The sequence below is a fragment of the Coccinella septempunctata genome, chromosome 3, assembly GCF_907165205.1.
Source record: "Coccinella septempunctata chromosome 3, icCocSept1.1, whole genome shotgun sequence".
Classification (NCBI taxonomy): domain Eukaryota; kingdom Metazoa; phylum Arthropoda; class Insecta; order Coleoptera; family Coccinellidae; genus Coccinella; species Coccinella septempunctata.
The window spans coordinates 29850791-29864739 of record NC_058191.1 but is presented as its reverse complement, the minus strand read 5'-3'; the positions used below and the strand labels follow the sequence as shown (position 1 = coordinate 29864739).

Sequence of the window (13949 nt, the reverse complement as noted above, 5' to 3'; positions counted from 1 at the left end):
GTTTTCATTACGTTCGATAATTTTAAATTTTTGCAGTAGGTTCCTGTAGCATGATTGGAAAAAAATACCCGAGCTTAATTTTTTTGAAAACATTGCAAATGACTGCGATTTAAAACTGTTATCCTCATTCTGGTACTCTTGAAAAATTTTCCAACATCTGTCTTAAAGCTGACCTATTGATAACTTCAAATTTTATTATTCGACGACAAGGTATTTTTCTATATATTTATCTATTTCTCGGATACGAATGGATCAATTTGAATAATTCGAACGGTTTTCTCTATCTATATTATAGATACATCTCGGATTGTCCCGTATAATTTCCTGTTATTTACGTGAAACATAATTTTTTTTGCGGAGGATCAGCAACAACAGCTATACTTTCGAATATGCAAAAATTGTGGAAGAAACATTAGGTTCCCAATTCTGAATGATTTTGTGCCATTTTATACATACCAATCAAACATTTATTAATTTTTTTCAAATATATACATATTTCACTTTGAATGTTGAATTTGAGAGGTTGTTATGTTCTTTCTCACTAATGGTATTAATGAAATTACGGTGAAATATATGCTCCACCACATTCACGAATTGATAATGTCATAGAATGCTAAAATTTTATGTGGAATATTTAACTTGCATAGGTACGTATATTAATTACAGAATCTGAGAATCATTCCATGAAATGTATATTCGAAAGGATATTCTATCTATGTATTTCGATACTTTTTCGCTATGAAATTATTCATTCAAAGTTCAAGGAAAACTGGAGGAAAGCTGATTTTTTATTGAGCCATCCATTTTTTCCATTAGAACAAACTTGATTTTTTTAGTGGGCTCATGGAAGTTCTTATCTTAGTGAAAAATAGTCTTTTCAAACTATTTCTTTTTCTCTTTCTCATATATTTCTTTGTCTGTTGCTTTAGTTCTCATTGGTTTTCGATAAGAACAATATTTCATTTTGGAAGATTATGCTTTTGTCAGAAGTTAGGGTGATCTTTTAGGAATTGTATACTTTCACCTAGGTATTATATACTTACACCAGCACGGTGACTGAGATTTCTTTAACCTTCTCGTGGTCATGGTGTACAGAGTGGGCAAAATTCGTTGTCTACTAAGGGGATCTCGAGAAGTGTAAGAGCTAGAAGAAAACGGATGACACATTCTTTAGCTCGTTTTCAGAGAAACAAAGAAAGGTGAAAACCATCACCTCCTACGATTCTTCGTTTTTGAATTATTAGCAAAAAATAAGATTTTGTCGATTCCGAAAAGTTCCCAAAGCGTTTTTTATTTGATGTTACAGATCTGAAACTTCTACCTCCTTAGGCACTTTTATACGTTGAATTTAATAACAAAAGATATTTTACTATTCAAAAATAAAAAAAGTTTGCCAATGATTCGAAATTGAAAAAATATTTTGAGCTCGTCAGTGGATTCTTCTTAAAGAATTGCCTGTTGAAGATTCAAGTTACAGATGTGTGTGTAAGACAAAAAAAGTTATGAAAACTATCGAAATCTTCTTCTTGCTAACTCAAAAACGAATCATCCTAAGAGGATACGGTTTGCACCGTTTTTTGTTTCTCTGAAAAGAGAGAAATGTGTTTTTTTCTAGCTCTTATAGTTATCGGGATCCCTTCAGTAGAAAACGAATTTCACCCACCTTGATGTACAGTACTGTATGCAATTGGATTTCTCACAATGAATTGTAAATAAACTCATTAAGAGATGCATTATATATAGAGGACCATTCTGCACACTGTTCCTAAATATTTTCGACACTGAGAAATTAATGTAAAATTGAATCAAATTAATTTCCTAACTACACCTATAGCTGGTAGCTAGCTGATGAATCTTTTTCAGAACTTGGTTATTATATACCAAAATGAAAAGTTTTCCTTACAAAATGCAGCATTTGGGTGCATCAGGGGTGAGCTATTGAGGAAAAAATGGAGCAGTAATTACGAAATTGACTTGAATAAATACAGAATTGCAAATCGTTACATTCCTCATGAATTTTGAGAACTGGGTGTTTAGGTCAAGTGGATTTTTAACCTTCAGCTGAAGTTGTATTACCCAAACCAGTATTTATGTGTTAGTGAATGCTATTGATCTATTGAGATGCACGGCGAGACTTCGTCATTTCAAAATGACTGAAATAAATAAAGAACAAAAAGACACAATTCTTCAATTAATGAACATTTTCATTTATGTAATTCAATCATAGCATTGGTTATTTTCCCAACACAATTTTTTTCATAATTTAGAATCAATAAAAAATGACCTAAAATTATAAGAAGAACAAAATAACCTAATCAAGAAGTTCACTGTTTACAGTTTTTCCCTAGGTTCCTATTGCAAGTTTTTCCTTCATTACTCTGAAAGTTTTCATAGGTTTATTTAGGTAACTCCCCATTTTTTATGTAAAATCGCCAGAAATAATAAGAAATACAGACTGTAATTTGAAAATCATGAGTTTCGATGAATTCGATTCATCTCATAAACACCCTGTACGTTTTCCGTCCAGAAGCGGACGGTGTTTCAATACTACATGATAGCGAAATTGAAAGTATGAATAATTTTTTCGAAAAATTTTTGACGTCCAGTTTGCAGTATTTTTTGCATGAGAATCCCAATTATTCATAAACCGTTGAGTATTTAAAATGTTGAAATGGATTTAAACCAAGCCAAACATTTCCAATTTTCTACACTGCCATATGGAATAAAAATATTCCGGCTGCATGAAGATGGCGCTGGTCTTCAAATTTGCATGATTCTTATGCAGCTATCAGAACTAATGGGCATCAACAATTAGGTATCTCATCTAAATCAGATGGAGAATCTATTTCAAGGTTCTATGTTATTGTGATTTGAATTGTAATGCTAATTGAATTGATTACATAAGGAATAATAGGTATCCTGTGGCAATCGATTTTAATAGCCTGTAGGTAAGTTATGGGAAAGATTTCGAATGGAATATTATTAAAATCCAACGGACTAGAAAAAATATTCCAGTACTTTCAATTCATCCATATTCTGAGATAAAAAGTAGTACCTACATGCTCAGAGTATGGAATTGAGAGAGGGATACAAGAAGTTATCGTAAAATCGAAATGAGCATTTCCAATTTAGTTTCAGTTCTTCAGAATTCCGGAATGTTGTTCATGCAACAAAAATCGAACCTTTAGGTACGCTTCAAAAGCATTTTTGCACTCTATTCCATCATTCTCAAAATATTCTACTTTGGAAATAAAATATCTTCAAAATGATCAGGTTTTGAAAAAATTTGAAAACATCGGATATTTTCATTAAATTTCCGGACATCAAACTATCACTTATTAATTTTGAATAACACTCTCCTCAAAAAATTCCCTGAGTGTGGAAGGATCTGCAGGTCACGGTTGGGTCTCTTTAGTCACAGGAGGGCACACAGTCGCAACTAGCACTAAGAAATTACTTATAATAATAATAATATAATAAGTCTGTTCGAGTTTTTTTTTCTTTTTTTTCTTCTTCTTCTTTTTGTAGATTTATTCCCGGTAACGGGATACAGCAATGAATGAATGAATTAATGAATGAATGAAGGAGCTTCATAGCTTTTTGCACCGTTCCACAGTGATTAAATTGTCAAACCACAATGATTTAATAGATTTTCATAAATCGAACGTATTGAAGTATGCAATAATTCTTTAATGAAACAGTGCGGAGGACCACAAACGCCGCAAAGATTTTAAGGATTAAAGAAGCAGTTTCAGTCCTTTTTAAATATAGAAGAATCATAGTTATTACACCTGATTTGATAGATGTTTTATTTCATTTTTGTATTTCTGTTTAATTGAAATTGGATTTTGAAAGTTAAAATATAGGTATAGTATATAATATACGAGTTTTTCTTGATTTTTTGGGCATAATTAAATTTCAAAAAAACTTGTATTCATATATATTCAATAACCTCTTTGGGCTCTTTTTCTTATTCAGTTTATTAATTTATTATTGTATCCATTCCAAAATATACGACGCTCAAAAACAGAATACTCAGAACAGACCAACATGTCATATTTCCAAAATGATATTACTTTCTTCAGAAGAAACGATAAACAACTGTTTCCTTTCGTGGTATTTTTTATTTCTGGTATATGTAGAAGGAATTAAAAATATTATCTTTATTTAAAACTAGGATCAGAAATTCGTTTTATTCGTTTTGAGTCAGCTCGTTGTTAAGCTCTGCCAGTATAAATAATTTCAATTAGATACTACTCACCTGTTGTCTTTTATAGGCATGTGTCACACTATATCCTAATTTTAAATTGGCTGCGAATGTCATAGATTCATGAACTGTTAGACCCAACCTCAACTCCTCGTCCTGCGGGATGTATGCAGATAGTTTTCTGAATCGTGGGCTATTTGTACGGATCACGTCGTTGTAACGCACTTCTCCAGAACTGCCTCTGGCACTGAAAAAAAAATTACTACGTTTAAACAAACTTAGGTAACCTTTGAAATTTCCAAAAGCACCAATTTCACAGTCAAATTACTGATAACTTGGATTCATTATATCGGATTTATCATGTAGCGGAATTGTATGAGAATTATACCCATGATTTCAATGCCAAGAATATAGAATTCGGCAGTTAGTGAATGTCTGATACTTTTATGCATCTAAGGAAATGATAGACGCCTACACTTCTTGCATGAGTTCTCATTGTCAATATTGATGATTTTCATAATTTGAAGTGTGCCAAACTCGCCAGTCAGTTTGGCAGTTTATTTCCGAAAGGTGCCAATGGATTGAAACCAACCATATAATGTCACCCTCCGAAACCAAACTCTACCATTCGTTCTGATTTTGCATGGGGGCAGAGATATTAAGGGTCTTCAAATGGACACACTGTATGTTAAATTGCTCAGTGTGGATATGCCCCATTAATAAATTCCACGCTGTATAACATTCATTCTGCCGAAGGTCACGATTATTGACATATAACATCAGCAGTAGTACCATAACCATGGACAAGGTTCCAAATGAAATATTCAGATTTGAAATATATGAATGGGTCAAGTATGTTTATTGCTCAATATACATCTTGATGAATCCAACGTGGAAAAAGGTTATTGCGATTATTTCATTTCGAATATTCGACATCGAATTAGAATTCGACCAATCTGGAATTCGAATAAATCACCACTATCCGGAGATAGTGAATGAAAAGTAAATCGATTGTATGAAGTGTATCAGACATTTTCTTTCGTTTTCACAATGCTTCACATACTTCAAGAAGACTGATAAGAGTTTTCGTTGGAAACTGAAGAACTTCTGACGACAAATATTCCCAAAGTAATTCTCCATTGTCCTGCCAATGTGAGAAGGCAATTAGACATGCAATATTTGAACATTAGAATGTTTACATGTTTTTGTAATAATCACACACATCTCAGTTGATTGAACTCTGTATGGTATTATTTATACATTGAATGTCGGTATCCTGCAATATGTGTCAAACAAATAAATGAATCATCATAAAACATTGATGTGTTGAGTGTTAGATTGCTTTTTATTGTTTATTACGAATAAAATCAATTTCGATGGAGAAAGTTTGTATGCATTCTTTTAAAAAAATGTCGAAGACACGATTCTGATGCACATATAGGTTCGTTTCATGGAAACAACATAAAATTTGAGTAAGTGGTAATACTCAAGGATATAAAAAATCTATCTGCTGCTTCCTCCAGCATGAAAAAAGTACCCACTGAAAACTAAAAAATAGTTCGTAAATATGATTTCAGTTCAGAGTTTTCCACATGAGCCAAGCACGATGCCAACAAGTATTCCAAATATGTAGAGTCGATTCTACTCAGCGCATAATTTAAAATTATTTTTAACTTTATATGTTGATCTGAGAGTGGGGTAACACGATGCCACCCTCCTTTTCATATGAAAATAACCAATTTCTATATCATATTCTGAATTTACATGAAACACCAAAAATTTCATGATTAATCTCTGCATGCCTTTTTGACGTAGACCAATTTTTCTTGTCAAATTGATTAAGATAGTCTGATAACCGTTCGAGATAAATGTATGATTATTTGAAACTCTTCAGAAATTTAATGAAAGAACCTGAATGCATCTCTGGCGGTTTTCAAGATATGATTTCTAGTTAAAAACATGAAATTTGTCGGAAAAAGTGGAATACGTCAAAAAGAAACATGGATATATTATGGCAAGTGGGGTATTTCGAAACCAAAATTTGATGTATATCTAGAATATTATATGTAAATGGGTATGCATAAAGTCGAAGTAATTTCAGCTTATGCGCTAATTAAAGTCAATTCCGCCAAAGTTTAAATCATACTCCCTGTCCAACATTATTTCTAATAGAATGAGCACTGTTGACTTATACATGGAATTCTTTTTCATCGAGATGGTTTAGTTTATTCTTCTCATTTTATTTTTATATTTGTCAAATTTGTCAATTTCATTTTATGAAAGTACCTTTTACTTTAGGTCTGTATTCAAGATGATTCTCTATATTTTTTAATACTTCTAATGATTGTTTTTTTACTTTAGGTTGAAATAAAATAAAAGTTACAAGTGTGAATAAAGAACATTACACATACAAGGTCATGTACAACAAATTGGTTTCATGAGAGTGCCAAATGTTCATGAAAGTACATACAATTTTGTATTTCTTTCCATTGTTTTTTGAATGTGTTCTAACCGAAATTTTTATTTCTTAGTCATGGTTTGTTTTATTCCATTCGTTTGATTTAACTTATATTTTCATTTGCTACACATTAAAATGTATGAAGATGAAGACGAAAAAGGTTAGATGACCTATTCTGTCGTAGATTCGGCGACCCCTATCTTCTTCACATCTATTCAACGAAGCATCCAACTATCCATTTTATCTATCTATTATACTATCCATTAATTGTTTTATATTAAAAATTATAATGCTGCGTGCTATAACAGGTTTTTATTCATTCAGTGCCTAATTATGCAAGAGAAGAATGTTGAACAAATAGATACAGATTTGAAAAAATTATTTCCACGAATGCACAAGGTGTTTAAATGAATGATGAGAAATTAATGTTCCATTTGATTTGCATGAATTATTTTTTTACTTTTGATAATTCGCGATATGCATACGTGCTCTACTATCAAATAATAATAGCACGATTCGGTGGCTCGGTATAGAATGTCAAGGATTACTATTTCATATACGAACTTCTTTTTTTTTTCTACTTTCGCCAAATTTCATTGATAATTTTTTTCAAACGTACAATAAAATCGTCATAATTCTGACTGACAGGATCATCGACTGTCATCGAGTTCGAGTTCTTCAGAAAAAGTGTTTCTAGGTCAACGATGAATTACTTTTCCTCCGCCAGTTCTCCCCTGATCAGTTTTGTTACTTATGTGGAAAGTTCTCTAGAGATGGTCAAAATAAGTCTTATTTAAATTACTTATTTTGAAATTATAGTTGTCAATCTAGATAAATCTGTCTGCTGTACACCATGCTACAAAAACCTAACTGACTGGTCTCATAAAAAAATGTGACGCTTCACTTTACGAAGCCGGTCATTTGGCGTGAAAAAAAAAGATTACATTCCTGAATGCTATTTTTATCTCAAAAATAATATTGAGACCGTTTCATATTGTAACGTCCGAATACCCTGAATGATGATTAGATGAGAGGATATTCTCGAACAGGGACGTATCGATATAAAAGACGCGCGGTGGGCTCGAGGGGCAGTTAGTATTCTGAAAAGCCGACAGAACAGTAAATTCGCGAAGAGATACAAATTGCAAAGTAGCGAAAGTAAATTAGTGAGTTTGTAAATTAATTAGAGTGAGTCCGTGTACATAAAAAAGTGTAGTAGTTGTATAAATTAGACGTGCTGGAAGAAAGACGATTCAAATAACCTAAAGAACGTTACAATATATAAATCTTGAATTGAAATAAATTCGAAAGAGATATGAAAAAATCAGTAAAATCATTTTATTGTTTTTAAATAAAACATATCATTCTACTTTGAAAAACACACCATCTATATCTTGTTACGGAATTTTGAAAGGCCCTGTGTCAATAGCAACTTCTGCTTGAACTGAAGAATTCCTATTTTCATCGAATGGAATTCAAACTCCTATATATTTCAGTTAGTTACCATAATCATTAGCACGTAATTATAGCCTATAGTCCCAGATGAATTCAGGCCATGGTCAATGAAATATTGGTGTAACATCGTGTCTCGCCTTCGAAAGAAATAAAACTGAGATCTGAAGAACCCCCTAATATTCTGAAACAATTATTATCGATTGGGAAATTTTTAGAAATTTGGGTGAAATAACACAATATTGTGCACTACCCATAAAATGAGATGAAATCACTTTCCGGAAAGGTAATTTTTGGTAAAAGTGTGAAACTACAGATTTAGGTGAACGATTAGCTATTATTTCCTCTGGAATTATTTCACGTTCTTACGGTTGAAGTGTAGAGCAATTGAATATTTCATTTGAGCGTGACGCTAATCCTCTGAAGATGTTATATTAAAAGCGCTTAGTCTAGTGGTTTCTAAAAATCTTGTGGAAGAAAATGATATATTTTAGTCTTTCTAGTTAATTTCGAACAGATAATCCTCAACATTTGGTATCAAAATAAATCACTTCCTATGCTGTCAGCTTTCACCACTGGCAGAATAAAATATTTACAGCAGAAAATGCCTACTAATGCTTAGGAGGAGGAAAACATATGTTGTGTCATGATGATGTTCTCATGAAAAATAATGTTTTTCCTGCTTTAACAATTTGTAGATCCGAAATTGACTTATTTGGAACATATATCATGATAACATGCAGTTTTTAGTAAAAATGATCTTAAATACGAGTATATAACTTCATCAATTCTAAGAGTTCATTTGTCACCATTGATAAAATATATAGAAATTGAATACGCGCGTGTAACTTCTTATTTCATAACTCTGGAGAGATGTCAGATTGAGAAAAAAACTCCCTACGATTCAATTTGCAAATGACAATAGATTTTTGGGATCTTCTCTTTGAACCTTAGGTTTCCCCAAAATTAAAACTCAAATGAGAAAGTAAGTTAATATCAGTTTTTGTACTTCGTTCCTGACTAAGCAATTATTTTTCACACAAAATGTTGGCAAGGGCGGCTCGTCAGAGGGGGCAAGGGAGGCTATCTCATATAGCTTAGCTGATCAGCAAAATTCATAATGTAGGTACATACATTTCTGACCTATCATAATTTTCATAAATGAATTTGAACTGAATCCTTCAGAACACCAGATGAAAATCGGAGGATTTTCATCTAGTCTGTTACTTTTATTGAGAGACAAACGACTCGAAAAGCTGACCTTCGAAAAATCCTGCAAAAGATGGGTTCAGTTGAAAATTCGTCAAGAACCAACGTTTGCACCTAGATGGATGAAATCCTCAGATTTATTACTAGAAGAGTTGCTCGTTACTCTTTCAGAATATTCATATAATGAAAAAAAAGGGTGGATAAATATGGACCTACGATGGACAAACTACCCTGAAATTTTTGTTTCAAAATTTGGAGGTGCCAGCTTCACATAGCTACGTAGGTACGCTCACAGTTCTCATCAGCTTGCCGACTGACTGGGAATATCCGAGCTGTCAATAGGGCAAAGGAGGCTGAGCTCTGTTGGCTATTTACGGTTTCATTGCAATTTAACGGCTTCGTGGTTAACTCGAATTCTGGATTCTTTGTGATTTTGCTGTCAGGGGTTAATACTGGATCGAAAATATAAGGAATGGAATAGAGTAAATTAAATATTGCGAAATTATTGTACATTGAAATATGGGAAATAATTTCAGTCAGCTGGAATATCTTGGCAAAAAATAAATCTCATCTCCACGATAGACGACTCGTTCTCAGTGGACGAAAAATTTTTTACTGGAAACCATTTCCAAAGAAAATTAATTTAAGAAAAAATATCACTTTTTATTATATCGAAAAAATATAATGATTGCCTGCTAATACTCGAATTCATTTCTCATCAAAATTTTAGCCCCCTTGGTTCAAATGACCACGGGCCGCCACTGCTTGTAGGTAACCTAAGAACAATTACTAAAAGTCTTCGAGATACCTATTCTGATACAAGCAGCGCGAAAGAGGATATATTAATCAATAGAAATCAGAGCGAGATTTATCTATTAATTATCAAGAAAAATGAAAAAAATCGCAGAGTAGTAGGTATCAAATAGAATGTTCGAAAGCATCATCTTTTCATTGTCGTTCATCATTTGATATTGCGGAAGTATTTTTCACGTACGATACGTCGTATGCATACGCAAATTATGGTTACATTAAAAAATTTTGAATGGAAAATCTCTTGAATATTTAGACTGAATGAATTCCTCATTTAAATGTTCGAATTGGGCAAATTGACAATATTCAAGGTTATTAACGAATCCTTTGAAAACAGGTATGATGAAAAAAAGTTTTATGTGATCTAGACACCGAATATTGGATATTGTCGAAAATCAAACATTCAGCTCATACGGAGAACCTCCCAGATAAATATGCTAAATACATATCACAAGTATGCAAAAATATCATTGATTAAAACATGAAATGGACGAAAGAATACCAGTGTACGGGGAACTTCAGGGTGTTATATAAAGACATTTTTTCCTCCATGTAGAAAAACTTCTAAAAAATTTTAAACTAAACAAGAACAGTCAGGTACAAGAATAAATTTTTTCAAGTGTTATCCAGAAATCTATTGTGATGAATCATTTATTTTTGCTAAGGATAGCTTGCAAAATTTTCCAGTTAAATTTCTGGGAATCTAAACTGTTCTTATCAAGCAATATTTGATACATCAAACTTAATCAAAAACAATTTGGACACATTGATATATCGAATATTTGTTGATGAGTACACTTTATTCCCAGAAATTTAGCTGATTAGTTTTGCTAGCTATTCCTTGCCAAAATGAATTATTCATGACAATAGATTTCTGGATAACAATTAAAAAAAATTTATTCTTATGATATTGTATCCATGCATGACGTTGCTCTAGAACGTGCGATCTAAGAGATAAGTTCAATTACAGTTTACGAATGACTTATAGGTATATCTAACCACACGTTTTCGATGAAAAAATTTTGATTTCGGGAGATGAGTGACTAGAATAGAAATTAAAGTTTTTCAATGACTAAGTCACGATCAACCATCCCATCAAATGTAAACAAATTGGAAATTCATATCATGTTATATACTCATGGAAACTGGAACAGGGGTAAAATGTAATTTCAATTCAGTTCTTGTACAATCATTGAGAGTAATTTCCGGATATTTTACTCTTTTTATACAGAATTATTTTATACAATTCAAAACTATTCGTACTCACAACCATTATCAAAGTAGGAACTAAGATAAAAATCATGTCCCTGATACTGAAATAAAATTTATCGTCATAGGGCCATGGAATTTTGAAGGTCCATGAAACAGATTCCTATCTCAAAAAAATAATATATTAGGTATTTAATAAAGTATTATATTGAAAAAGACGGAAGCTGCTGGGAGATTTCCCTGAGATTGATATGATGAAGTATTGACGCCGAGATTGACGATATTCCGGCTAAAGATAATAATGTGCAACATTAGAATTATCGAAAGTAGTCAATGAGTTTTCATTGAAGGGATGATGATAGTGATATTGGCATTTGTTAACAACAAACTGCACTCGCTGTTGAACACGCATGAGTGCATGACACACGAATATCAAAGAGCAAATCGTAGCATTCTTTTGAAGAAGAAATATAAAAAAAGGACAATTTTTAGATGTGACAAGGCCTTCCATTATTCCGCATATTTAGTGATATTTTTGATATTGTATGTGTAGTTGTATTTTGCAAATTTTTTCTAGTTAATTCATTTATTCTCATTTCACTTTCTCCTATGTCATTTACTTGGAATTCAAACTGAATGAATTCAATTTTTATTCTTCTGAACCGGTTTTTGTCAAGATTGCATTAAAGATTAAAACGACTGCAAGCTAGTGCTTATAAACTTTCCAATTACCGAACGACGTACTTCTGCATATCGAAGGCTCTTAATCATATTGGTGAATTTATGACTCAAGCTTGACATTCATGGATATTCATAAAGCGTTTCCAAGTATTTACTTCTCATCAGCGTTTAATCAAGGACAATATTGATGCATCAGCTATCCCCTTTCATCAAGCAGTACATCAGTACTTACTTCTTCGAAAATATAATAAGTTGCGTATGAAACAGAACACCTAGTATTGATGAGATTATTACAACGAATTCTTCCATGCATGCGTGTTAGGGTTAGGTGAGCAATCGATCAAAATGTGAGAAAAATCTAATAGTAGGAAAAAAGAAAAATTAATCATGTGCTGGAACTTCTGCATATGGCTTATCCACTCAGAAACACGTCAGGGCATACAACTATAATGGTCGATAAGAACTTTGAAACTGGATGGACTGGACAACGTTACCCTCCTTAAAAATTACAATCTTCCATACGGTAAATTTCCTCTTGAGTTCGAAGCAGAGGGGGATGTAAACATTCTCCCTTTTTCCCTTAATGTTCTAAGGGTGAAAGAACGGGAGATCTAGATGGCCAAAAAACAAATCTACTTGATTGTTTTCAAAATGGGGAAAAGTAATGCTAATGAAGTCATGCAAAATCTTGTTGGTAAAGTGGGTTGGACAGCATCAAAATATAAGACAAAACATGTGGTTCCACCACCTCCTGCACGGCTCTTATGTTGCCTGAGATGAATACCAAAGGTGACCTTCATTCATAAGAAATAACACCCATACCATAACCCATACCCATACCGAAAGGGTAGTGTAGATCTCGTCTTTCACCACACTACCTTCTTATCCTTGTACGGCTAATAGGCATACCCAAACAGAATCTGGATTAATCACTGAAAATAATGTAAGTCTACCGTTTCCCACTGTTAAAGTAACGTAGGAGAATATTTCTAGGTTCTAATTTCTAGTTTTGATCGATAGCCTAAAACAGATAATGAATTTCCAAGGTCATATTGTGTGTTATGTAGATGACACAGACATTTTAATCAATGAAATATCTTTGAGTGTAGCGCAGAATACTGCGGAGGCTGATAGGCAGAAATTACAATGCTGAATGGAAAATAACCTGCTAGCCTGACTGTGGATAAAACAAACATGAAATTTTTTCTAATATCTAGCGAGCATCCTACTGACATGAACTTCCATATACATATAAACTCATAAACATAGTTGCAATAACAATCACAGGAATTGTTCCTGTCCTACTATACCTTATAATACAGGGTAACAATTTGAAAACTTGCCAGTCCAATTATGATTTTAGAGAAAATGCCGGAACAGGTCAATTTCTATTCGTAGGGGGACATATTTTGAGCAGAATTATAAGCCAAAATCTCCTCAACCCTAGGTGTAGGAGCTATCACCCCTAAATTCTCAATAGGGAATAGGGCGTGAGCTACTTCTCAATTGAAAGATCACTTGACCCTCTACATGAATAGTACGGTTTGCAAATTTTCATTGAGTCCTTGAAGGAGTTACAGGGGCAGACAACTTGAAAACTTGCCAGGCCAATTATGCCTCGGCAAGGATGTTTTCAGAGAAAATGCCGGAACAGGTCAATTTTTATTAGAAGGGGGACATGTTCCTAGCAGATTGTAAGCCAAAATCTCCTCAATCTTATGTGTAGAGGTTGTCACCCCTAAATTCTTAATAGGGAATAGAGGGTGAGCTATACCTCAATTGGAAGACAATAGTATTATGTAGAGGGACATATTGTCTTCCAATTGGGGTTTAGCTCACCCACTATTCCTTATGATGAATTTAGGGGTGATAGCCCCTACACCTAAGTTTGAGGAGATTTCGGCCTACAATTTTGCTCAAAAT

General features: G+C 33.0%; 1 protein-coding gene across 3 annotated transcripts in view; it reads right to left on the bottom strand.

The window, feature by feature from the left end:
• LOC123309369 (ATP-binding cassette sub-family G member 1) overlaps positions 1 to 13949 on the bottom strand; it is a 68191-nt gene that overhangs the window by 7155 nt on the left and 47087 nt on the right. For all 3 annotated transcript variants that reach the window (XM_044892454.1, XM_044892453.1, XM_044892452.1), the window contains one exon: positions 4262 to 4454. In XM_044892454.1, the coding sequence (XP_044748389.1) occupies positions 4262 to 4454 (193 nt within the window). The remainder of the gene's footprint in view (positions 1 to 4261; positions 4455 to 13949) is intronic.